The sequence below is a fragment of the Rissa tridactyla genome, chromosome 1 (assembly GCF_028500815.1).
Source record: "Rissa tridactyla isolate bRisTri1 chromosome 1, bRisTri1.patW.cur.20221130, whole genome shotgun sequence".
Taxonomy (NCBI): Eukaryota; Metazoa; Chordata; class Aves; order Charadriiformes; family Laridae; genus Rissa; species Rissa tridactyla.
In genome coordinates this window covers 96,729,653-96,757,574 of record NC_071466.1, presented here as the reverse complement: position 1 = coordinate 96,757,574, position 27,922 = coordinate 96,729,653, and the positions used below count along the sequence as shown (strand labels likewise).

The 27,922-nt window shown below is 36.5% G+C and overlaps 3 protein-coding genes across 6 annotated transcripts in view; 1 reads left to right on the top strand and 2 right to left on the bottom strand.

Moving 5' to 3' along the window:
* Positions 1-27,922, top strand: part of CASK (calcium/calmodulin dependent serine protein kinase) — a 225,486-nt gene that overhangs the window by 94,904 nt on the left and 102,660 nt on the right. For all 4 annotated transcript variants that reach the window (XM_054189174.1, XM_054189173.1, XM_054189172.1 and 1 more), the window contains exons 4-5: positions 2,399-2,476; positions 3,759-3,831. In XM_054189174.1, coding sequence (XP_054045149.1) covers positions 2,399-2,476; positions 3,759-3,831 — 151 coding nt within the window. The remainder of the gene's footprint in view (positions 1-2,398; positions 2,477-3,758; positions 3,832-27,922) is intronic.
* GPR82 (G protein-coupled receptor 82) lies at positions 10,698-13,588 on the bottom strand. The gene is made up of 2 exons (XM_054189179.1): positions 13,171-13,588; positions 10,698-11,951 (listed from the first exon to the last, which is right to left on the bottom strand). Exon 2 carries the CDS (start codon positions 11,916-11,918, stop codon positions 10,884-10,886), a length of 1,035 nt encoding a protein of 344 aa, XP_054045154.1. The 5' UTR covers positions 11,919-11,951; positions 13,171-13,588; the 3' UTR covers positions 10,698-10,883.
* Positions 22,659-27,721, bottom strand: GPR34 (G protein-coupled receptor 34). Its single transcript, XM_054189178.1, has 2 exons — positions 27,598-27,721; positions 22,659-25,808 (listed from the first exon to the last, which is right to left on the bottom strand). Exon 2 carries the CDS (start codon positions 25,783-25,785, stop codon positions 24,643-24,645), a length of 1,143 nt encoding a protein of 380 aa, XP_054045153.1. The 5' UTR covers positions 25,786-25,808; positions 27,598-27,721; the 3' UTR covers positions 22,659-24,642.

Here is a 27,922-nt window from a genome sequence, read left to right as displayed (position 1 = left end):
TCACGTGAGCCTTTCAGTTTCTGCAAAGTCATCTTTGAAGTGGTTGTGATATTGCTGAGTTTTTAGTCTATTAGTGCACTGAAATTTCTGGGGTTTCTTATAGCTGAGGCTGACTCTTGCTTTTGCAGCCTCAGCTAGGTAAAAGTCTCATAAGATTTTCAGATAAAATTCAACATCATTGGGGTGATACAAGCCCTATTTATACACAAAGAAAAGTCTACTCTTAAAATAAATTTTTTGCCTTGAAAAAGTAGTCAATTGAAGTCAGAGAATAAAATACACCTGTCATATATTTGTGCTTTTGAGATCAACGGGGTTCATCTTAGTGGAATAAAACTTTCAAACGTTACTGCTCACAGTCTGTAGCCATTTTTAATATCAACATAATTTAAGCTAATTAAAAAATATTTGCAAAAAAAATTCACACTGCCACTTACTGTTACAAAATCTAAATTAAAAATGCTGGTATGTATAAGTGGGAGGTAGAAATACATGTTAAAGACCATTCTTATTATAAACACATTGTTTAGTAGAAAAGCTAGTGTAAAGGAATGACACTCTTGGCTCAGTGTCTCAGCAGCTATTGATACTGCTAAAAATTGTGAATACCTCTGGATGTGCATTCATCTATTTGATAACAAGTCAGAGTGAAATTAGTCTTCTGGACAGTTCTGCTGCTTCATGAGAATAACACCTCCTAATTTTTGGTAGTTAATCGTACATTTTGTATGTTCTACAGTGCTTGGTGTCGCTCAGGTTTCAATTTTGTTTCCCATCTAGCTGAAATAAATTGTTGGGAGGAAACATTTAAAGAGAGATTGACATGAGGGGGTTTTTCTGGTGAGCTAGCTAAATCCAGATTTAGGCTGTTCTCATTGAACCTGACCCCGTTGCTGCTACTGTGTGTAGTGCAGCACAGTATATTCTGTGAGTGTTATTTAGCTATGTATACAGGCTAGCTATGTGAAATTGAGCAAGACAGAAAAACTACTGGGAAAAAACGTACAGAGGAATATATTGATGCAATGATGAGCAGTCATGGTTTGGCAGTATGGGTTTCCGATTTGTAGGGCTTGTTAAATCTGAAGATTGTACCAGATGCTGAAATAAGTGGCCAGGATTTTTTTTTCCACCTACTTAAAAAAATGTGCATTTCTTTTGGTCACCAGTCTCTCTTATAGTTGTCAGTGCTCTGTCCACACGATAGTGTATTTTGCATGGGGATACCTTTAGGGTTTATTTGGGAATTAAAGCCTCTGCTCAGTGCTTGTGACTCCCAAAGCAGAAGTTTTGTCATTGCAGGTGTGTAACAAAGTGAAGGTGGATATTCTGGATAGCTTACCAAAATGGTAACCTGATAGTGTTGACTTTCCAGATACCTTACAAATCCTGCTTCTTTTTTTTTTTTCACCCTTGAGTCTTTGGTGGAGAGGAAAAAGAAAAGGTGTGAAGGCTGAAAATTACATGTTACAATCAATATTTTTGCAAGTGCCTTGTTAAGCATGAATTATAATATGTCATTTTTATTGTTCCTGTTAAGTCTTCTACTCTCTTCTTGCCCCACCAAGCAATGAATATTTTTTAGATATAAATCTGCCTGAAGTTACTTAGAGGAGAAAGAAAAGGAGAGCAATTATGCCACACCAAGCTGCTTTGGTTTTAGAGAAATGGTAGTCTAATTTTAGCCTAAGGACTATAAATATATGTTCATCTAGAAGTGTTAAACTACTTATTGTGGGAAGTTAGGTTATCAGGAAGACTATAAACAATTAGGAAGAAAAGGAAGAAAGTATCGAGTATCAGCTAGTGATATAATATGTGTGCTGTCACTGTTTTCAGGTACCTTCAGTGAGGCTGTGAGGTGTAAAATATTTTCTCAGCTCCTTAATTATCCTTATGAGAACACTAACTGGAAAGACTATACTACATTTCTAGAGTATTTTTTTAAAGCCTTCATTTAAAATTCAGTTTGAGTAAGATTTTTGTATAACTAACTACACTCTTTATTAAATAGAATCGCACTTGAACACACTTAACGTAATATCATGCATTAATTGTTAACTTGCAGAGCCTTCTTGTACAGGGCATTGACTTTCTGCTGTCTTGCTTACCTTGTTCAATGAGCAGTTTAAGCAATAGAAGAAATGTTTGGTTTTTGCTAATGTTTTGAGGGAACTGTTATATGACGTGAGGGGCATGAAAAGGTTAACCTGTGGCAAGCCATATTCTCTTAGATTACCTATTAAATACTGTTTTGGTTAGTAATGCATTGTACATGTATACAGAGTATTTTATGTAAGATTTATATAAGTGGAGTAAATAGATTTTTGGAGCATTTTTTATGTAATTGATTGTGGTTATCTGTCTTAAGCATTTTTTCCCCTCTTTTTACCTGCAGTATGGATGGAGCAGATCTGTGTTTTGAAATTGTGAAGAGAGCAGATGCTGGATTTGTGTACAGCGAGGCTGTAGCCAGGTATGTATTACAGTTTTAATTAATCCCACAGGATAAATGGAAAAGAATGGAATATACTGTTGTACAATCTGGTAGCTAAAAGTTGGAATACTATAAATAATGCTGTTTCCACAGTCTGAATGTTTATTACAATAATTAGCATAATAAAAGTAGAATTTGGAGCATTTCGTCATTTACTAGATGTATATTTGCATGGGATTATTGAACAAAAACGTATTTCATATCCAATACTTAATTCTCTGTCTCTGCCTTTTATGGATATCTCATACAATGGTATTAGGTGACTTCCCTGACAGGTGTGAGTTTTATTGGTCTTGCTAGATGGAGTCATCTTTTTTTTTTCTTTTTTATATATCACTTTATTTATGGTCACTTCAACTTTTCACTTACAAGGTAAACTAAAATCAAAGATTCTATATAATTGCAGGACAACAAAACCCAGTGTCCTAGTGGCATGATAATTGAGCTCAAATCCCATGAGATTCTTAGTTTGCTTTTCTCAATGCTGTAAATTTTTTAGTATCATAGAAGACAGGTTGGAAAAGACATCATGAGGTCTTTATTTCAACCTTCTGCAGGGCGAACATTGCATTTGGATCATGTTGCTCAAGACTTTGTCCAGTGAGGTCTAGAAAACCTCCAGGATGGAGATTTCACAGGCTCCCTGGGCAACTTGATGCAGTGCATACTTATGTTGCTATGGAAAAATGTTTCCCTATAAGAAGCTGGAACCTCCAGTGGACAAGGATTACCTCCCTTAGCCCACTAGTAATGCTCTGCCTGAGGCAGCACAGGGTGCTGTTGGCTTTCTTGGCTTTCTAATATGGTCAGTAATCTGTTAGGGGATCCTTTGGACACAGGAGAAAGAAGTTAGTCTTCAATCTGCATCAAGTAAGGTGAGATCTTGGTTCTATCCCTTTCTAGATAAATAAGGCACTGATACTCACTTTTTTCCTTTCTGTGTTTTGTTATTAAAAAAATAGAAGGGTCCTGACTTCTTTGTCATATGAAACAGAATTACTGAACGTTTGAAACCTTTACAAAATAGAAAATGCAGATTTTTCTTTTCTAATTTTCCTGGGCTTCAATCAGAATAATCCTCAAACTTTAGAGTTTATTATTCGTTATTATAAACACAAACTCCATTCTACTGAACTCTGAATATTTAAGGTTAAGTTGATTGAGCAGTTTCATATAATTAGAGTCTTGAAACTTAGTTTGTTATACGTATACAGTAATTTTTCCTGCAGGTTTGTCATGTATGATGTCTTTGTTTTTTCAGTCATTACATGAGACAGATATTGGAAGCTCTACGTTACTGTCATGATAATAATATAATTCACAGGGATGTGAAGGTAAGAGATTTTAATTATTTTTTTTCCTTCACCACAATAATACAAACTACTGAATTTTGATTTCTGTAACTTAGAGGAAGGGGGAGCTGTAGAAAAGGAAGCTGTATTTGCTGAGTGTGTGTTTACTCTTACTGTGTAATGTAAGATTAAAGCCCATCTCTAATTCCATTAATAAAGAACATTTAGGAGGTCTTTATTCACAGATTACATACGCATTTGATTGCAACTTACTTTGAAAGTCAGTTTAATTTCTAGTTTTTTGAATATTCATATGAAATCTGCTTGCTTTTTTTCTTGTTAGGAAAATGTTTGTATAAATTAAACTGGAATTGGTAGATTAATAGCATAGTTTTGGCAGCATAATGACAGTCTTCATCCAAACTAAGATTTCAGGGAGGTGTACATGGTTAAATGCTACAATATTGGTAGTATTATCTACTTTTTGCAAACAGTCTTAAACATTTATTATTACAAAAACTTATCTGATACAAACAAGCTCAGGAGGAGAAATACAATGTTTAAGAACAGTGTATGTACATACTCTTTTTGATCTTATAAATTTTGTGCTATTTCTATGGATATTTATGAAACTAGTTTATACCAAAGTACTGTAATGTAAGTAATTGGGAGTTTTAACCTAAGTGGACTTGACTCTCTTCAGATCAGTCTAAAGTAGCGTAAACCAACAGACATTGTTTCATTTTGGCAAAATCAGTGCAGAAATATAACTCTAGGGTTTGGGTGTAGAACATACTAAGCTAACTGCACTATCCCAGCTCTAGATGTCACTGTAGACATTGTTTTGAAAGGAAGCAGACTAAATAACCAATTTCTAAATTATGTGAATGGATGAAAGTGAATTACTGAAAATATGTAAGGTTGATATCCTCATACTACATTTTTTCCCTGCATAAGCTTTCTGTGAATGTTATTTTGAACTGCAAAATGTTTGATCATGTTCTGATGCACAGGAAAATTTGCACCTTATAGTCCCTTGTAAGAATTAGGTGTCTTTTAGCCACTTTTGTGCTCCCTAACCTCTCGACTGATTAGGAAGAGTTAGACAGGAATACTTCAGTTTCCTGTAGTGGTGCCAGAAACCTCACATGACTTCTCTTAAGTGACAAGATCTACCAGAGCTTCTGGAGCAGTCCAGCTGCAGCCTATGATAAACTCTCGTATGCCCCAGATTCACCTCTGATGACAAAACTGAAACATGAAAACTTTCACAAGATGGCCTGTAGTTGTCTTAATTTCCTTCACTGCTCTGCGCGACCAGACATTTCTTGAGCCTCTGTATATCGTTTGACCCCCTTCAACATTTCTTAAAGGTTTTATAATCAGTGACAATTGCACCTTCACCTTCAGTTAATGTGATCCTGCATTCATTCATTCACTGCTTGGAAGTTGGATCATATGATAAGGAAAGTAGAAAGTGCTAATGCAGGAGGGTGGAAAACTCAAGACAGCTATGCATCAGAAGTGTGAATCTTGAGAACTTTTTCCCTTACCACAAGATGTATTCCTGTTTTGCCAACCTAGTGATACAGGACTCAGCCGTTCCTTTTATTCTTTCAGAACCTTGCTGTGTCAGAAATAATCAAAAAGATGGCTACTGAAAATAGCAACATTGGAATGGGGTCTCTTCCAATATAGAATGTTATTACACAGTAGTTTGTATACAGAATTATTTTTATGTGAGAGAACAAAAAAAGGGAAATGGGAGTAATGTGGGTCTGAAATGACATGCTTGTCTTTTTCCGTAAAACACATGCTAGAGTTTGAGTACCATTTGTCACTGAAGTCAGCCACTTTCTTGTGAATTTTCAGTATTAGACAGTAATGAAAGTATTTTGTTAATGTAGTTATTAAAAAGTGATGAATGGGAAGAGGACCTTTAGAACAGGACAAAGAAATAGGAGGAAAATGGCTTATGTCTTTCTTATAAATCTCCACTTCACTTACATTCTGTCCTGCAAAATAGTGTTTTCTCTTACTTCACCTTCAGGAAAAAGAAAGTAACAAATTGGATTAACTCTGCATAAAGTGGTTCTTCTCTTAACATAAATACAACTGAAGGTAGTTTCCTTGTATACGACAACAGATTCATTACAGGCAATAATGCGTGAGATTTTATGAAACTAAAAACAAGTAACCAAAATGCTCTATAGCTGTAATCTTTCTTCAAGAAAGAGAGAAATTACTAGTATGCCCCTGCAACTCTTAACTGCAAAGGATACCACTGATCATTGAACTTCCTTATGTTCTGTGCTATAGAATTATTTTAATAATTATGATTTTAAAAGCTGAAAGTGGTGGTTTTGTTATAAATAGGTGAACTTGAATATTTCCAGTCCCAATGGCAGTTAGTGTGGTGTGGAGTACCTAAAGCAGCATTGTGCATTTAGCACAGTCACATTTGGTCAGCATTCAGTATTTTGGTTGTTATATTCTCAGCATGTAGAAAAAGTTGCTTTATCTTGTCATGACAGTTTTATTGAGTTACCTGTTAGTAAGAGGATAGACTAACATTGATCTTGGTAGAAGACTTTTGTGCTAGTTACTGAAAGTAGAATGTGATTCATCTCAAGAAATACACTGTTTAAGTATTATATAAGTTATGAAGCAGGACAGTGTTCTATAAAAAGTCCATTTCCATAGTGTTTATGGCAGATGTTTTCACCTGTTTATTTTGCAATATCTTCAGAGGCATGGTTTTTTAAATCAGTAAAACACCAAGAGGTTTTACAATCTTCAGTTAGCCTGTGTTGTGATTCTTATGTAGCATTTTGTATAGTTGCAGAAATCTTGTTATAATAATACCTTTTAATATAACTGATACAAGAGTAATTTAATCACATCAAGAGCTTTAGGTGCTAGGGTTTTATTCTTAGTTCACTCCAAATATTCCAACTTTGTTCTATGATTTCCATATAGTTTGAGTGCTTGTATATGTTTCTGCGATCAGTAAGATGATTGGTGTGCAACTGAAGTCAGGGCAAGCTTGTTGGCTAAATGTAGATATCCAAAATTTTTATTATAGGTTTATCTCAGTAGGTATGAATTCTTGTTCCCAGCACATAATCATCTAAATAGATAAAACTGCTGAAGCAAAAATACACAGAATCTGCCTTCTCTGCTGTTATGATTCAGTCCAATATTTCTGTGACTGGAGGTAAAAACACTTTCCAGAGAGTAGAACTAAGCGTTATGCACTGTGTTGTGTGTCATATACAAATGTTAGTTGGTCCAGATGACTTGAGACTTGATCTGTGAATAGATTTGCATGCTGATTTACGTGCTATATAGAACTTGATTAAACATATGAATTCTGATAGCACACTCAGTTACCACTTCTGTTGTTCATTGTCTGAACTACTTGTAGTTAGACACTTCAGACTTTGCCAGTAGAGTTCAAGACTCTTATACTTGTACTTTTAGGTATATCTAGAAAATGAGTAACACTTGTACGTATGAGTTTGTGTGTGTGTTTATGTAAGTGTACATTCAACTATATAAAAAATAACCAGAATAGAAGCTGTTCTTTAAGACCATCTTCTCTTTCCAATCTTCGAATATCCAAAACAAGAAATCTGTTGCATGTTAGTTTCCTTCTACTCTTTTCACTTTGGCATGGAACTTTTTTTATGCTTTCTGGGGACAGTCAGTAATAAATGGTGCTTTTTCTGTATTTTCTGTAAGTTATTAGATCCTTGAGCTCCACTAGCAACTGAAGGATTTTGTGAGGATTTTGTTACATATTAAATTATTAAGAGGTTATTAAGGCTGCAGAATCAATAGCATAGGTAGAATTAAGGTGTCCTATCTGCCCATGTTTTTCTAAGAAGTAGTTCCTCATTCAATGCAGCAGTTAAGAGGCTCTAAGAATAAAGCTTTCGGTATTTTTTCCTCAGAGTTTCTTCAGGCGGTAATTTCACCCCCCATTTGCGTCCACTCCTGTATATATTCTTCCTGTCTCAAAGTCCCTGTTTCTTGTTTTGTCCTGCCCTTTTCCTAGTGTACTGTTAGCTGACTACTGGCTGTTCAGAGGTGTTTTTGCGGAGAAGTATATTTATGCTGCTTGGCCTACCTGGAGCTCAATACCTACATGCTCTCTAACCAGGTAGTTTCTATATTTAAGTCATTTGCGCAACCAACCAGAAAACATGTATCTTCTGATCGATGAGCATGCAGTACCAATGCAGCACATTTGACTGGGTTAACCAGAAAGTAGGCAGACACTTGCAGTCTTTTAAACTACTTTGCAAACCTTGTGCTGTGCATATTTGCCTTAGGATTTTGTGTTCCCTGCTATGGAAATTAATTCTTTTATTTTTTATTGTACAATTCACAAGTCACCTGCTAGCTTCTGATTTAGCACCAGGATGTCTAAGCAGTGTAAAAGTTTAGCACGGGTCTGTGTTTTGCTGAAGTATTTCTCTGTCTGTCCCTCATGCCATTCTGTTTTGGGGGATTTTTCCTCCATGAGCTATTCTGTCAAATGCTATACCGATGTATTACTCAATATGTACTTTCTCAAATTGCCTGTACTGCACAAAAGCTTTTCCACTATTTAAAACAAGAAAAAATTTGATGCAATTCAAAAATTTAAAGGTGACGTTATCTTGGAACAGACTACACAGGAAAAAAAGTAAAGTATATATCATTTTTTGGTACTGTGCAGAAATGGTGGAATGGGATCTTGCTAAGAATCTATTGCAAAGTTATATTTGATTTGTAGTTCCCAAAGTTTCATACGTTTTCTTGCCTTTTTGATAAATGCAGCACTGGGGAACAAGTGGTTGTGGCTAGAAAAGTGGAGAAAGAATGACTTAAACCTATGCTACTGTCAAAAACTCTGTATTTAGAAAAACATCCACAGGCAGGCATGCTGCTGAGATATCCTAATAACTGTATTCACTATAAAATGTATTTATGGAAGGACAGAAGTTAGTGGGTTCTCAGTTTGGGCCTGTGCAAGTTATAAGAACACATTGGTAGTAAACAACTTCGCTCACCTCGACTTTCAGCTACTGATCTAAACCCAGTCATTTAAGTAGTACTGTGTCATCTGGAGGACTTAAACTGCTTGATTCAATCGTGCTGTAGGTACTGGGTCATTGGTTGTGTTGCACAGTCGAACACCCACCCACACAAACCAGCCCTCCCACGCTCAAGGGCTGTGTTTGCAGTGCTTTGTAGAATTAGACCCTGAAGCTGCCCACTTCAGGTTTTTCTGTAAGTCATAGGCTAAACATCACATGGGAATCCTGTGAAAGAAGCAATGACTAAATTCTGTTATCACAGGTAACATTGTATTAAACAAAATACTACATTCCTATGATTTTCTGTCTTTTTCACTTGCATCTTTATTTAATGTCTGCAGAACATGAAGCAGCTGTCAGATGATATGAAGTCTTGGGGTCCTTCCTAGAGAAGACCTAATATCTTGTGTCTACTGGCAGAAGGGTCAGTTTAGTGTACCTGTTGTGGAACTCAGTGCTGGGAAGACAGAATTGCTCACTACATTTTGTTTTGAAGTTTTGTGGGAGTGATAGGATTTCTTGGAATACGTAGTATTTTATAGCACTTTTTACACTCAGTAAACTTTTAATCTCAGTTGCAGGGAAGATTGTAGAAGGGAAGAGAGACCATTATGTAATCGTAGAATCACAGAATGGTTCGGGTTGGAAGGGACCTTAAAGACCATCTAGCTCCAACCCCCCTGCCGTGGGCAGGGACACCTCCCACTAGACCAGGCTGCTCAAAGCCCGATCCAGCCTGGCCTTGAACACCTCCAGGAATGGGGTATCCACAGCTTCTCTGGGCAACCTGTTCCACTGCTTCACCACCCGCACAGTAAAGAATTTCTTTTTAATATTCAATCTAAATCTGCCCTCTTTCAGTTTAAAACCATTATCCCTCATCCTATCAGTATACTCCCTAGGTGAGTATGGTATCCTGAGCACACAAAGGCTGTGTATCGATAAGGAAGCTACTGCCTCAGCTGTTGAACGTGACTACCATGGATAAGACTGCAAGAAAAATGATTCCTGACAAAGCTACAGAGCATGTAAAAAAAACATTCTTCTCAAATACTAAGTAAAATCCTAGGCCACCAGAGTTTCTGTTCAGTGAAAACTTTACCCCTGCAGGTTATCCGTCACCATCTAAACTTTCTCTTCAGAGTCATCCTGTTGCAGATGTAATTTCAGTTAACGCTGTGGCCATGATAGGAAATGTCAGAGCAGGGAGATAAAGTACTCAAATCTTAAATCTGAGATTTCTACTATTTTAGTACAAAGCTGTAGTAAAGCTTTTTCTGTGAAGGCTAAAATTAAAAAAGTGCATAAATTTCTTAACACAGTTTTTTACTCCTAAAAAAATAGTTACTATAGCAAAACCCTAATGTGATGGACATAGCTAAAGTAAATAATGACATTTTTCAGTAACTTTAGAATAAGATGTCATCAAGAACATTTCTTTGTGCACTGTAGCGTTTCAGCATCTCATGATGCATTCCCCACAAAAGAAAAAAAAATAAGGAATCAACCTTCTAACGAAATACACCTGGAAAAACAAAACACATTTAGTCTTGAATGTGTTTTGTAGCGTGCTCTGCCTGCTTCCTTAAGCCTTTGATACATGGTTCAGCCATTCCAGAGGAAACATCTGTTCAGCCTTTTTTGTAAAGGAAACCCATGTCCATAAACCTGGGACTCTTATCAATGAGAGAAGAGATCTGGGTTCTCAACTTCAGACTAGTTTCTGCCTTCTTCCTTGATTATTCAGGTAGAAAACACTGTCTATAGGTCAAACACAAAATATCTTTTACATTGCATGGGTAAAGGGCTTGGATCCATTTGGATATACACGTTGTATTTGTTATGGCTAATGTTGATGTAGCAAACAAAGATCATTTGAAAACAATATATACAAGTAATATGTTAGCGTTTATTTAAATATTTACCATTTCATATCAGAGTCTGGTTGTAGGTAGTTAAAATGAGTTTATTGTTACTTATATTCTACTAAAATCTTTCCATATTCCTTCACATTTTGGAAGTCTCTTCAGTGAAAATAACAGCGTTACGTTTGTGGTGTTCTGGTGTGGATTTTGTAAACAGACCATACAGACTTTTCTTAAATGTTTTATCTAGCAGAAGGATTATAATTGGATCTACGCTACTCTTAGCAGCAGCAAGACAAGTAAGGAAATTTTTAACTTCCACTAGATAGCTTAACCTTGGACAGTCATTATTTGTAAGCAGTACATAAAAAATTGGCCTAAAAATATGATATGGAAGAAAGCAGATGGTTAATATCATCTGGATGACAAGAATGTTTCTTTTCACTGTACTGTAAATTAGATGCTTTTCTCCTAAACAAGTATTTTTCTGTATTTTACTCAGATGTTTGTTAAGAGAATAGTATGACAACAAAACCGTCATAAAAGATAAAAAAAAACATGCAGTGGCAACAGAAGCTGCAATCCTTGTAGTAAATTCACCAGCTTCTACTCTGATGTTGTAGCATTGGCGATGTTCTTCTATATCCTTTGCCTGGACATTATATGCTATAGCTATTACCGTTATGCAGAGCACAGTAAGCCATATAATGATACACAAATATTTAGCAAATTTTGGCTGGCGAAACTTTTCAAGTACACATCTATAAAAGTTTTCATTAACTGCTTGAGAGTATTGTGTGTCACTGTTTTTCTTCAGTGTTGCATACTGACTTAGAGCAGTCGAACACAAAATTATAATGGTAACATACATACTGACGTGCATAATGAGAGTCCCAAGGTGATTTGCTATTCTGCATGTTACAGAGTCATAATTCCATTGGTACCCTCTTGCAAAATAGGCAGCCAGAAAAGGCATTGTGCTACATATAAGTAAATTTGCAGTAACAAGGTTTCCCAGGTAAATGTATTGTGTTCTTTTTGTGGGTGCTTGCTTTGAAAATATCCAGGCAGCAAGAATATTTCCAAAACTTCCTGCAGGAAATAGCAAAGAGTAGATGACTGGTAGAGCTACAGAAGTAGCTAACGATGGCTGAAGAAGACATGTTGAATTTCTCATTTATGCTGGTATTTCTTGAATGAATGGTCAGAGCTGAAACACAATTAAAAGAATTATTCTTCTGTAATGTGCATCTAACATCTCTCTTGTTCTTTGCTCTTATTTTAACCGTTCCTTTATCTCCCCTAGTTTTTTAGTGTTACTAACTGCTTTCTGTCATCTGGGGTTATCATCTTGGGTTTCTATGAAGTTACTGTTTTGGGTGTTCTCTTCCACTGAGATTTTGTGAAGAAACGTTGGCTGATGTTAAACCCCAAAGATTTCATGTGCATAGAATCTAGTAAAACACATGAGGAAACAGAAGGTTCAAGCCAGGGTCTGACAATAACTTGTGTGGTCTTGGTTTAGTTCACGGTCTTTCGGAACGTCTGTAACCTACTTTGGAAACCACTTCAAGGCTATTTTAAGTTAAGTAAGCAAAATAAGTGCAAAATATTACTTTAATTGCAGAAATGCAGCAGAGTATCCTGTACCTCCATTTAAGTACAAATTAAACTGTGTGATGCAGGAATGTGGCTAAAAGCATTTATTTTGTGACAGGGTCTGTATGTAATGCTCCTTTGTTCAGAGCTCTAATCTTAGATGTACATATTGCATAAACAATTCAGTCTGTATTTTTAAACATAAGAAATGGTTGTTGAAAACGGCAATATATTTATTTTTCCAAGTTCAGGTTTCAATCTTTTCTCAATTACCAGACTGAAAATAAGAAATTAAAGCTATATACAGTGACTGCATATAAAAACTGTCATTTCATCTTACTAACTTGTAGTGAGAGAGATTTTATTGGTGTACGGATACTATTCTAGTGAAGTGTATCCTTGTTAGCTTTTGTTCCATATAAAATCATAAGGGAAAAAATAAAACATTTCAAACTTTCAGACTGATGATAACTTTTTTTAAAAAAGCTGTAACCAAACGAACTCAGATACCAAAAAGGATTCTGTGTAGCTATGATAAAAAGCCCAGGCACCAAGTTGGTTAGATAGCAAAAAGTTGTAAACATCATATTTAAAAATTATGCTGTAGGCCATGTTCGACAACTTGCAAATTAAAGTACTTTTATAGCTGTTGCATTTTAATGTACACTAAGTCCCATATGAATTGTTGAATAAAATGCATTATTTTATTACAATGACTTAAATTCACAAAGTAATTGTTGAATTCAGTTCTTTAGAAGTCTAATGATCATTTTTGTGTCAATGCCCAAATCTTGTCAGGTGAAACAAAGAAGTAATAGTTTTAAGCTTACCTATGCAAGTTGCAGGCACCTTCTTTTGCAGAGAGGAAGTTTTTCTGTCTGATGTCCTTTTTATCTCTATTGCTGCACTGAAAAGGCTGATATTTGAATCTGGAAAGTACAGTTAAAAAATATCTCTCTGACATAAGTAGGTTTTCAGAATGTACACTTTTCTTTTACAGTGACAAAAAGCAGCTGGCATTTAAAGTTCAGACAAGAAGATGTTGTCTGTGCAAAAAAGACTTTGAAACTAAGTCAAGACGCAGCTCCATTAGAAAAATAAAAAGAATGAGACAGTGTGGAAGAGTGATTGTAACAGTCTTTTGGTCATGTAGGTATGGCACAGAAACACTTTACAATCCTTTATATAGTGCTTTCCTCTTTTTGGGCGTGGAAGGATCATTACTGTCATTCTCTGTAGGACTGCCCACTTGCCAGAATGAAAAAAAAAAAAAAAAAGTTGCTATTTTATGCATGAAAAACTTGTATTTTCAATGAGATTGAATTGTTCTTCAGCTCCAAGAGCCACCACAAAGCTGACTGTTCCTGAAGTCCATGTGCAATAATACTGCATCCATGTCTGTCCTCATATGAGTGACCAAATGAACACATCTCATATCTCTAGTCAGGTGATGGATTGTTGTGGAAGCAATTTACAGCTGATGCATTCTAGGCATCAGCTTGGGAAAACTGACTCTGTGTCCAAGAAATAAAGTATTTTATACAAATCATCCAGAAGTGCACACAGGACAGTTTCCCTCCTCCATAGGAAAGGTTTGATCATACATCAGTCAACCTCTGTTTAGCTTTGCAGAATTTGAGAGCTTTGAATTTACTTCTCTCTGATACATCTGCGGTTGTCAGATACGACTTTTCAACGCTATAAATAAGTTCCTTTATGAGAACAGAGGAGATACCATATAAAAACTTCTGCAATTTTGGTAAGGTTCTTGTTTTGTTAGTTTTGCTTGATATTCAAACAGACTGTGAGAATCAACCTCAATGATCTCCTATAAATTTTATTGTTCAATCTCATTAATTTTATATATATATTTTTTTTTTTTTTTCACTAAAATGATGATCATGTATGCTGGCCTCCTATTTAGACTACATAGTTGATCTCATTTAAGACTAAATGTGAGGGAAACTTGCTATGGATTATTAGTTATTAGTTTGTAATGCTGTAATTAGTTTGCATGTACTTTAATTCTTGTTCCTGTTAGATTTAGTTATACATTGTTTTTATTTTTTCCACTTTTGAATGTATAGTTATATTTAAAATTGTTCTAACAGACAGAGTCTTGTGTTATTTAAATATTTAATAGTTTCTTAAGTAGTCTTAGAGGTCCTTGTTACTGTGTTATTCCATCCAGGTTTACACACAAGAATGTGTATCCTGAAAATTGCTAAGAGGAGACATGCCAAAAAATAGTGTGAGCAATTCCAGTTAGCAGGATGGTTTTATTATTATTATTATTATTATTATTATTATTATTATTTGTTTGATTATTAACTGTAGCCTGTGGTATTTATAATTCAATGGCCATAACTCTAGTTACAGAAAGAGATAATGCTACATTTCTTTCTGAATTATTATATGATAATAGATTATTATAGTGAGTTACAGTCTATCAGACTTCATTTTGGAACTGATTAGTGAGATGAGTAACAAAGGAATGGGATATTATAAGTTTAAAAAATACAGTTACAGTTGGTTCTAAGCTATAGTAAGCACCTCCATTATTCTTTTAGTGGACTATTTCCATTCACCTAACTTATAAATGGCATATTTTATCTAAAATATATTTGATGATATTCAAATGATACATCTTTTATGCAATTCACTCTTAAGTTCCTGATAATGACCTTCACATGCATTCTTCACTTCAATTATTTATATTTTCTGCACTCTTAAACCATGACCACTTTGTAATTTAGACGCGTTACTAGATTTTATATGCCAGTAAGCAGCATATCATAGAATGGTTATGTTGCGTTTTGCCATTGTATGCAGACAACTCATTTTGTGGTCCCAAAGCACAAAACCAGGGTAATTCCCAGTGGTGAAAGGTATTTCAATTAGTCATTTATAACCCATACCTAGCGTGTTATGCAATGTAATCATATATGACAGAGTGATCCACTTGCAGGCTGCCTGGCCTCTTCCTTTCCCCTTTGCGTGCTTGAGATGGAGGCCAAACCAAATGGAGAACTGGACTGTTCCTGCTGCACAGCAGAGTATATAACGTGTTGGCAGCAGTTGCCCCCTGCAGGATGAAAGAAGGCGGCAGCAGCTCAGTTAGCTATGCCTCCTTTAGCAGTCCTGCTCTCTCTGTGCTGTGGAAGGTCCAAGGTAGGCACTCAGTCTCTGCATCTTGAAGGATGGAAGGCAACTGCTGAGGACAGGGAACAGAAAAGTGCGTGACCCTGGGTATGGCTACTATGGGTGTTGAGGATGAATTGTACTGAATAAATGTATAGCATGCACCAAACATGCAGCAGCCTTTAACTTGAGATTTGATTTCATGTTCATGTCCCTCAAATTGATCTACTCTATGGCATTTAATACCAAGATAAGTTTGTAAGATGCACTAGCTACTACACACATGCAATCCATATTGTCTTTCAAAAAAAACCATTTACCAAGTAGCTTGTGTAGAACTTTGATCTTTGGTGCTTAGTTTTATTGGTGATCTTCCTTCAACATTAAAATTGAAAGCTTTTTTGACTTCATAAACTCTTAAGACAGATGCACTACACGATAGCCATTTTCAGTTGGACGTCTGTATCAGGAGAGTTGTTGCAGAGCACCATGGTTCCTCTCTGCCTGCTCATCAGCTTTCCATGCAGGGGTAGCCCAATGTATACGCAGCTCTTCTCCTGACTTGATATAATGAGAATTTTAGCTATAGTCAGTATATATATTTAATGTTGTAAGAAGTGCTTATCAAGGCAAAATCATCTCAGCTCATGTTTAAATCTACTCGAGTTGGGCACTATGCTGAATCAGTGAAGGTAAAATATTTGGCAGGTTTGAACTGGGTCTGTGTTTGCTGTTGAGTAATGATTTATTTTTACCAGTTTTAGAACTGCCCTTGTGGTTCATCAAAGTAGACCCAGAATGAAGATTCTTATGCTGTTTGATGAAGTACAAGTGTATGCAGTATAACTCTGTGGCATCATCAGGGATAGAGAAATGGGGATATATTGCACTCATAGCTTCAATTCTTTGGTTGTCATAAAATATGCCAAGTTAAGCGTTTCACAGGCTTTGGGTAGTTGTTTTACATAAACAAAACACAAGCCAATGTCTTTTAGGCAGGAAAACTTAGCTTGAGGTTCACAGTACTAACAAAATTAATCTTCCAGCATTTTTATACTTCAGGTCCTTAATGCTAAATACTTTATTTTTTTCCCCAATGACATTCTTTGTGCAGCTTCCAGAGGTCTATTTAAATGTAGATTCTGTTGGCTGCAAGCTGGGGACTTCCTTGCTGATAAAAAACATTTCTGAACCTCCTGACAAAAATGTTCCTGTCTTTTCATCAGATCTTTGATTTGTTGTTGATCGTGCTTATGTTAACATTTTTGTGGAAGGAGTAGCAAGTATATTTTTATTTCTAAAGCACAGTCATTTATCATAGATGGTTTGGATTGGCAGGGACCTTAAAGGTCATCTAGTTCAAACCCCCCTGCCATGGGCAGGGACACCTCCCACTAGACCAGGCTGCCCAAAGCCCCGTCCAGCCTAGCCTTGAACACTTCCAGGGATGGGGCATCCACAGCTTCCCTGGGCAACCTGTTCCAGTGCCTCACCACCCTCACAGTAAAGAATTTCTTCCTAATATCTAATCTGAATCTACCCTCTTCCAGTTTAAAACCATTACCCCTCATCCTATTGCTACACTCTCTGATAGAGCCCCTCCCCATCTTTCCTGTAGGCCCCCTTCAGGTACTGGAAGGCCGCTATAAGGTCTCCCCGGAGCCTTCTCTTCTCCAGGCTGAACAACCCCAACTCTCTCAGCCTGTCCTCATAGGAGAGGTGCTCCAGCCCTCTCATCATCTTTGTGGTCCTCCTCTGGACTTGCTCCAAAAGGTCCGTGTCATTCTTATGTTGGGGGCCCCAGAGCTAGATGCAGTACTCCAGGTGGGGTCTCACTGGAGCGGAGTAGAGGTGCAGAAATACCTCCCTTGACCTGCTGGCCATGCTGCTTTTGATGCAGCCCAGGATATGATTGGCTTTCTGGGCTGCAAGCACACATTACTACCTCACGTCCAGCTTTCCATCCACCAACACCTCCAAGTCCTTCTCCTCTGGGCTGCTCTCAAGCCATTCTCTGCCCAGCCTGTATTTGTGCTTGGGATTGCCCTGACCCGGGTGCAGGACCTTGCACTTGGCCTGGTTGAACTTCAAGAGGTTCGCATAGGCCCACCTCTCAAGCCTGTCCAGGTCCTTCTGGATGGCATCCCTTCCCTCCAGTGTGTCAACCGCACCACTCAGTTTGGTGTCATCAGCAAACTTGCTGAGCGTGCACTCAATCCCACTGTCCATGTTGCCAACAAAGATGTTAAACAGTGCTATCTGTGGTTTTAGAGTTCTAGGAAGAAGCTGGCCTTGCTTTCTAATAAGTGCAAAGATGTACTACCTGTCTCTGTATGCAAACTTAAAGGAAATCGCCATTAAAAGACCCACAATTTACAGACAAAAGAAAGAAAAATTTTGAAGATAGCATGTACCAAAATATATTATTGTGGTATATTTTAAATTATTGATTCAGCTTGTTAAAACATAGGTTTATAAGTAAACCCTAGCTTTTTTTTTCTCCTCATTTTGTTTCTCACTTTGCAGAGCTATATACACAATTAGCCATTTCACTGCCATTCATGTTCTTACTTCTGCATTTCCCACTCTGTGTGGTTTGAATGGTAAGGCTTTTTCCAGCTTCGTCCCTTCCTCCCGGTTATTCTCACAGTCGTGATGTGCGTGAACAACTTCTGTGCAAGGATTTTTCCTACCTATTCACTCTCCAAGCAGTGAATGGTGACAGCTTTGTAGCACCTTCTCTGTTCTCCATTCTCTTGGATTCCACAAAGCCCTCAGTACTTTGGATTTTGTGTAAGGGATGGAAGAAAGGCTGGCAGAAGGTTCCCAGTGCTACACAGAATACATTGAAAATATATTTTGGATTAGTGGGACATTATCAATGGGTTCTTTGTACACTTTATTTGTACTGTGCAACACAACTCCCTTCTCTCCACCTTGATTCTGTGCTTTTAGTGAGCATCAAACTAAAATGTCCATATGTGAATTTTCCAGTTCCAGAAATAGTGTGACTCTCACTTGTTTATCAGTGATATGAGTTGCACTCCTCTTTTATGGTTTCGTTGACTGATGTGGGGGAAGTTGTTGTGGTGGTATGCTCTTCCCCCTTTGCCCCCCCACCCCCGGGTCCTGCTCAAGCCATAATCATCAGTGGGAGTTCTGATGAGTTGCACCTGGACTTTGGGGGATGGCTGGCAACACAGCCAAAACACTGTCTGGAGTGGGGACCTAGATATTTTGTTCCCATGCGAATATGACTATAGGTCAATTCCCTTACTCCATAAATAGTGGACAGCCCAAGAGCCCTTTGAGCTCTCCTGCACGCAGCAGGCTGCACGACAGGATCTCCCCTTGAGTGGGGACACTCACTTAAGGTTCTTCTCCTCGAGGCTGGGAGGTTCCTTGCCACAACAGATTCTCGGTAAGTGACTGATAGCATGCTAAACATTGAAATCTTAGCTAAGTGATATAAAGGATTGATTGCACATGCATAATCCTTTAGACATAAACCGTTGACCAAGTCTGGGACTAGGATTGGATCCAGCCGCACCTAGACTCCTCTCTGAGAAGGAGTTTAGAAAGCAGGGGGGTCCTTTCTGAACCTCGTGACTCAACGGAAGGTTCTCCCTGACAGCTTGTCTGACCCTGGCCTCTATGCAGTAAATAATCAAGTGTACCTTGACATTGAATCTTGTAAAACACTGTTGCATTCACTACTACTTTTTTAAATCACTGTTTTATATTAATAAATATTTCAGTACTTCTCTCTTATGAGTGAAGTTAATCACTACGTGTGCGACAGTTGTTCAATTGAATTTTTCCATGTTTTGTTATCAAAGCAATTTATATTTGTCTGTCCTCATGAAAAATACTGATTTGCAGGTTAAAACCATAATTACAGTTAATTTCAGTGTGAAAATGAAAGTTGATGTTGTGGTTTAACCCTGGTAGGCAGGTAAGCCCCAAAGAGCCGCTTGCTGACTCCCCCGAGTGGGATGGGAAAGCGAATAGGAAGGGTAAAAGTGCGAAAACTTGTCTATGATTTCTGTCTCTTTCCCCTCCTGTTCTTGTGGCTACTCTGCTGCAGAATAGGCTGCTGCTTCTAATGCTCCCTCCTGCTCCCTCTAACATCCTCTGGTCACATCTGTCATTATCTCGAACCCTTTGAGCCCCATGTTGGGTGCCAAAAAGTGGTGTTGTGCCCAGTAGGCAGCTGAGCCCCACACAGCCACTGACTTACTCTCCCTCCAGTGGACTGGGGGGGAGAATTGGTAGGGCAAGAGTGAGAAAACTCATGGTTTGAGTTGAAGAGAGTTTAATAAGTTTAAAGAAAAGACGGAAAAAGAAAAACAAAACAAAAACAAGTGATGGAAAAAAAAAACCAGTTGCTCATCACCAGCTGACTGAAGCCCAGGCAGTTCCTGAGAAATGGCAGCCCTGGCAAACTTCCTCCCCAGATTTTATTGCTAAGCACGAGGTCCTGTGATATGGGTTAGCCCTCTGGTTGGTTGGGGTCAGCTGTCCCAGCTGTGTCCCCTCCCAATTTCTTGTGCATCCCCAGCCTACTCACTGGTGGGGCAGCGTGAGAAGCAGAAAAGGCCTTGACTTGATGTTGTGTGAGGACTGTTCCATGATAACTAAAACATCCTTGTGTTATTGACACTGTTTTCATCACAAATCCAAAACATAGCCCCATACAAGCTACTGTGAAGAAATATAACTTCTATCCCAGCCAAAACAAGTACCGCTGTTTACTCAAAGAAGGTATGCTTTGATATATTTGTGATTCAAATTATAAACTTGTATCTGGCAAACAGTTTTGTTTCTTGGTTTGTGTTTTCTGTTTGTTTTAAGGAATATCTGTATGACGATGTAGCTATTAATGTATTTGTCAAGTCTAAAAGGTATAGAATAGCATGTATACTTTATATGCATTTTGTAACTAGTATTTATTCTAATGAAGAATATGCGCTCCTTCTTACGTAGTAAAAAAGAGGTGACATTTTGGTGCACCAGCTAAAATTTGCGGATGCGTTGTAGAATTGAATAAAGAAGGAAAACGAGGTTCATGGGGGTTATGTGGAGATGTGCATTGAGTTAGCCTCCACTTACAGGAAGAACAACAAATAGAATGATTTTCATGTTGAAATTCAGCTGAAGATTCAATTAATTGCTATAGTTGGCCCTTAGGAAGCACTGCTAAGACAAGAAGTAAGAGATACTATTAAAGTGACTAATTATATGATCATTTGACATGTCACAGTGTTGCTTTCATCAGACTTCCCAAGATGTTTCAGGACTGTTTGCTCTTCAGTAATGCTGGTTTGCAGAGCCTGGCATTTTCCCTTAAATTTGGGAAAATTAATTGCAGAAAAAAGTACGTAAGGATTAAATATTTTTAAAAAATAGTAAAGATACCTGCTTTCGGTTTTTGGTCAGTAGTAATTGTTTCCTACATGACAGTGCTGTCTAGTTTCAGATCCCTTTCTGAACCAGTTTATACATCTGGCTTTTAACATCTTGAAGCACTGATTTACATAGTTGTGGAAATCCATAAGTATTTTCACTTGTCTGGTTGCTTTTTGGGGTTATTTTTTTGATCTAACTGCTACTCCCTTAATTGTCACACTCTGACAAAGGTCATATAGTCATACCTGTTCCCCTTTTCTGTGCCATACCTGCTGTTATAGACTTGTGCTTGCTTTCAGATTTTCATTTCAGAGCTGAGGAGTTGATTTATTTAATGTAGTCTGTATAGAATCTGTATCATCTAAATTATACAGTAGCACAAGGATGACTTCTCAGGTTTTTTCCTCCTAATTTTAACAGTCTGTTTGCTTTTTATTGCTATTGAGTAGAGAGTTATACCTTGAATTTTTTTTAGGTTTGACTGCCCTCTTTGAAAACTTTGTCATCTCCTTACTGTCATTCCAGGTTGTTAAACATGTTTGTAAATGTACCTATTTTCAGATTTTTGAGGAATATAATGAAGGAAAAAGACTATGTATTTTTAAGCTTGCTTTCTGATTTTTAACCAGTTCTAAAATGAGAATTAATATCTAACATCCTAGGGTTTCTTAGAGCCTTTATTAAGTGACCTTGCTGAAGTCCAAGTCCACCTCATCACCTTTATCTCAGTGCTTCTCAGCTCTTCCAGAGAACTCCTTTGTTATTAATATTCTGGTACATGGTTTCCCTCAAACAAATCTATTCACTTTTCCCTAGGATACCTTATACACTCAAGCTTGCCTAATTTTGTCTTTATAGGTGCTATGGATTTCCCTAATACAAACATTAGACTATAGCTCCTGAAATCTCTTTAAAAGATTTAGGTCATATTTGCTGCTTGTGTACAGAGGCTGGTTTAAGTGATAGGTTATCCTGTATTGAAATGCTTTTGAAACATTTTAATGTGTAGCATGTACTCCTGGGAAAGTGTTACTCTTCAATATTTCTTAAAAAATGTTTTTTTCTGAAGCCTTGTCTGTTGATAACGTACATGGCTTCCTTGGTTCTCTACAATCTGTAAAGAATGGCCGTCGCGTATAACACATCTGATCAATGCCAATAGGTATGGGTGTTTAAGGCGTTCCTCTTGAAGAAAATACTGACTACATTTCACTGTTAAAATTATTTAAAACAAAAAAGCCCATGTAATACTATCCACATGATGGACCAGAATCTTGAACTTTTTCTGCAAGACTACTTGCCTGTTGTTCTTGTATGTATTTAGTTGCTTGCAGAATAATGTTACAGTAACCAAGTAAACATTACATAATTTACCGCAAGTATGCCCAGAATACTAAGGTCTGGTTTTGTCATGTGGAACACATTTCTATTTGCCTTTGGCTTTAAAAGTCAACTTCATTTGTAGCATTGAAGTCCTGTACTATTACTTGATCTGCTGAAGAGATCTGAGTCTAGTTTTGCAATCATGCTGTGTCCATGAATTGCAATCCTTGTAAATGAAAATTCTGGTTTGAACGGAACACTCTCTTTAAAAGAATTTTAGAATTCAAATTTTTTTCATGTCATTTGTGTCCTGTCCCGTGTTCCCCACCCCGCCCCAGCCTGGTGATCAGTGTCATCAATCAACTGCTCACCGTAGAATAAATATAGGCAAAGAAAGAATGATGAAATAATGTATATAAACCATATATAATGATGGTTTATAAAATCGAGTAGATTTTCCAGAGTTCATGTAACTTTCTATAACTACTGTAGCGCATAGAATTGCAGAGGACAAGCAATATGCTATTTCTTGCACTATACAAATATAGAGCCAAGACAGTTCTTGCGTCAGTGTACATATAATAGGATGACAAGATGATAGATAAAAGATCGTGAAAAAATATAACACAATTATTGTGAGAATCAATCAGAAAGGATTGTAAAAATATCTTAATTGTATGCTGAAATGTTTAAGGAAAAATACAGTTAACATCGCACTTCTATGAAGATTACGTGTTTGTAGGAATCAATCTCTCTCTTGAAGATTAAGAAATCCCATCCTTTTTCATTAAAAATTAAAAAAAAAAAAAAAAAACCAAAAAACAAACCAAGAAACAAACACTGTCTAGTCATTGTCATTTGTTTAACATGTTTACACCCAGTTTCACCAAACCTGAATGAAGTAAAATCACATGAAAGTAAACCAGGTTCATATCTAGCAGAGGTGAAGTGTTTATGTTTACTTTGTTCAATAGGAGTTTTATGTGTAGCTTCTGTAAAATGAGAGTATTGTACAGAATTAGTAAAAATCCACAGATTGATACAAATTTGGCATAAAATTCACACGATCCATCAGCGAAGTTACTGCTAGATGTGTTAAACCCAACATCTTTACACCAGCTTACTTGAGCAATATTGCTTGTATGTGTGCAGGATAATAAATCCTTATTTTATGGACCTTAACAGCTAGCTTCTAATTCATTCACCTTTCTGGCCTGACATGCCAGACATTTAAGTTGTTCTGGGCATAACTGCATCTTTACTTATATTTGGGTCTAACAACCCCCACCTTCAGCCCCGCTTTTTTTTAAACAATGTTACAGTTTGAAATTTTTGTTTGTGCCTAAACACGTAAACCAGTTTGGTTTTAATCTGACAATATGGTTGTATCTATGGGATGTTGCTGTTACATTGTTATTTACATAGCATCAGCAATTATCAAGATTATTTTAATCACATGAAAAGAGAAGGTCTGTGCCAGGGAGGAAGCGTGCAGCTGAAATGTGTGGCTTTAGAAATCTGTAAGTAGACCAGTGACTGAGCCTGAGCAAAGATCAGAGCTGATGAATCAGGTGTTCATGAGTGCTAATTTTTCTGTTCTGCTCTATATGTTCGGTTCTGTGAGTTTATTTTCCTTGTTGAACTACTTTGTGTAGCTGCAGTCACCAAATTCGTCAGAGTTTGAAGGAAACCTTAGGTAACTGAAAACACCGATATGTCATCTCTCCTTTAATTTCTAGTTTCCAAAGCCATTGCTTAGTTTTCCTCAGGTGTTCGACCTTGACATTCATTAAAGTGTTGAAAATATATTAAGGTGCTTAGGAGGCTTTTAATACTTTAATTTTGCTGTTTAATAAAACAAAGTGTATCTTTTGTAATTATAACTGAATTAATGGCAGTAATATTCTTCACCTCATTTTTAAGCCACGTATGTTGCTAAAATCTCAAATATTTTCTTGGAAAAAATACTTCTATAAATGTAGTTAAAATGCTGCTCGCTTTGAAACCTGTTGAAATGGAGAAATACATAAAATCTGTAATGGTTTTAAAATAGCTCTTTCAAATAGGACACAATTTACATTTTGCAAAATTCATCTATTATTTATATACACAAGTTGGTAATATTAATGTCTATACACAAGATTCCTTAAACAGGTTCAAACCACTTAGTGGAAATTTCCTTAAAGAGTTAGTGTTCTAGTTTAGTCCAGCAGATGATGTCTGGAACTTCCTATTTTGTTTTCTTGGATAAACAAGAGCGAAATAGTTCTGAAAAGTTACTTCTCATTTTCACAAACAGAAGTAAGACTTCTCATTTTTTAACAGGCAGAAAGAGGCAGGATTAGTAGCTGTACAGTACTGCATTTGGTACATCTTAAATTGATATCCTGGAATGACAGAGAGAAGCTAATATCCATTCATTTAAACAATCAAATCAGGGACTTCTTCTTTAAAGAACTTGAGTGGGGAGTAGTAGTCGATAATCGCTCTTGTGTATATTGTCCAAGTTTTATTTCTGAAGTGCTTTCCAGGGCTAGGCCTGAATCTCCATGAAGTCTTCTGCAAATAAGTTGGAATACAGTCTTACGGACACTTCTGGACATTAGGAAATACATAACTGGGTCTAAACAGCTGTTAAAAGATGAAAATATGAGCATCACCTCATTGCATTTGTGAATGATTTCCTTCCAATAACAAGATGGATTTTGTAACTGTGATGTAATGTAGGCAAACCGGAACACATGGTAAGGAACAAAACAGATGGTGAAAATAATGAGTACAATGAAGGAATTCCTTGCTGTCTGGGTGTATTTCCCTGCGTTGGGAAAATGTGCTCTTTTCTTCGAAATTTTCAGAAGGTTCTTGGCAATTTTAACATACGAGAGTATCAAAAGAAAAAAAACTATCCAAAAAATTAGTACAATAATATAATTTAAAATTGCTTCTGTCTTTGCATTCTGTTTATTTCGGTAATGAAAGCACATAGTAGAATTGCTGTCCTGACTCTTAAAGAAAGATGGTGCAACTACTATTATAAATCCTGTTAGCGCAATTGCCCACACCATGCAACAAATCTGTATACTTCGTGTAGTAGTTAACATTTTAGGACGCTTCACAGACTTATTTATTTTTATATAACGATCTAGACTAATTAGTCCCAACAGTACTATGCTAATATACATGTTCATATAAAATAGAGTTCCTACAATCTTGCATAAAATCAGTCCAAACATCCAGGTGTTCTTGGTAACATGATAGAGTATTCGGAAGGGAAGACAGAAGATCAGCAGAAGGTCTGCAATGGCTACGTTTAGCAAGTAAACTTGGATAGAATTCCTTTTCTGATGAATGCATAGGAAAGCAAACAGGGCTATAATATTTCCAACCAATCCAACAACAAAAATAATGGAGTAAAAAACTATTAAAGCAAGTGACAGTGAGTTGTCATCTAAGGGACAACTGGCATTGTTTTGAATTTCCGAGGCATTTATGGCTAGGTTAGTTTGGTTACTCCAGAAGATTTCCTTGTGTGGCAGAATGGTCAGTAAATCAGCTGAAGCTGCAGCCATCATTTGTGAGGATTTTTTTAGCTGTTCTGTAGGGATGCAAAGAGAAATTTTAATAATTGGATCACCATGGGACCGTTTTCTCATGTTTGTTTGCTTTATTGCATACAGTCTTATGTGATTAAAAACATAAGAGGAAGTAACTGAAAAAAAGTAAAGGCACCGAAGTATTGCCGTAGCTGACTAGAAGAAGGACTTTTAGCCAGATATCATGATACAACGTAAGTCTAGACTAATTGGTTCCCTGTTTTTCTTCATGTGAAGTAGAAAAGAACAGATGGTACAGAGCACTCACACAGATAACTATTTTTATGATTACATCTTTATTACTGCCTTGTATTGTTTTAAAAATCAGCTATTAAGTTTTGCTGCAAATTTTAGAATTTAAATTCTTTGTTTTATCTAGAAGTACAATTTTTTTTTTAAGTTCTGATGTTAGGGTTAGACTTTCTGACACAGGAAACTTTTTAATTAAGATGCAAAAGAGGGTAGGCATAGCTAAGTGAAGTATTCTCAATGTTGATACAAAGTATGTAGACACATATCAAAATAATTCTAAACACATTAGTATTCATTTTAAATAAATACCCAGGATCTTTTGCATGCAAGTCACTAAGTTTACAATTAGAAAAGCAATTGTCAATTAATATTTATTTTGCTGTGTAATCTGTTAAAAGTAACATTGGGAGTCAGTACTATTACAGTAGCTTGTTTCAAATGATTTATATCTGCATGTAAATGTAGGTATTTCCCTTTTCTTGACTGTTCAAAAATCAATATTATGCAAAGAAACTAATATTAGCTGGAAACCACATTAATGCAGCAACAGATTGTTTTCACATCTTCCTTGTTCTCATTGGTTTTCTTGTTTTCATGTCAACGTTTTTAATTTTGCTAACCTTATTTTTGACCAGGAAGGTGCAATCTGGAAGATAAAAGTCAGCTTTGACCAAAGAAGAAAAACCAAACAAGCATGTGGTTAGGAGTGTAGAATCACAATGAGCTGTTTAGAGAGGTGCTTAAGGCTGATTAGTAATGATACAACTTTTGTCCTTGATTTGTATGCCATAGTGTTAAAAGATTCCATAAATAAGCTTATTTAGATTTTATTTTTTTTATTAAACGGGGCAATGTTTTTTCCCCTAATCTCACAAATTGGTTTTGGTACTTGGAATTTAGTGCTAACAAGAAAAAAAAAACAAAATTTGCATGCTAGGTCTTCACAATGCAAATTTAGATTTAAATGTAATACAGCTACAGCAGTGAAAATGGCGGCATTTTAGGTAAAATTTTTAATATGAACTAATGTACATATAGAACCTGAATTATAGAGAGGACAGTCTAAAATATTTTAACATCCAACATTGGCTGATCTTACAATTGCATTTAATTTGTATGATAAGTTAGCGGTTTAAAAAATATTTCTGGTTTCATATTTGGCATTTCATATTGTCAGGGCAAGAAGTTATTTTAAAAGTTTGCTTAAAAAAATGATGCTCTCAAATACATCTTGAAACCCATCTACTACTGTAATTTCTTGTTTGTGTTGCTTTTCTATAAAAGTGCTTGACATCATGACTTGCATAAGGAGTGACAAGTTTTAGGTCAATGAGAGAGAAAAATTAATTACACTGCAGATACATTAGAAACATAACTTTTAGCTGTCATAAATTTTGTCATCTGTAAGCAAGCAGGCATGCTTAAAAATAGGTATATTTAATTAAGAAAGGGATTAAAGGTCAGTAGTACCTTTGCAGTTAAGAGAAATTTTAATAAAATTCAGTTTATTATAGCTTAAATATAAAAGAAGCCACTTACCATTTATATATTAGGAACTTCTGCTGATTTTCAAAAACTGCTGGTGAAGACAGGGAGGAGTAACATGTAAGTCCTCTTGTTAGAAAGCTAAGGCACCAGCTTCTCTATGAAAGTGATGTGAATCAGCTGACACAGTACAAATAGCAACAAGAGGAAGTTTAACTAGTGTTGCAACTTTTTTTTTAAAAAAGATATTTTAACTAGCAAAAGTGTCTGTTGAAAAGATCAATTTTGCCGTTGATTTGTGCCTTTGTGGGAGAGGGTTCTATAATAAAGTTTTCTCTGAGCTTCGTTGTGAATTGGCGATCTGGATTTTTTCTCAGAA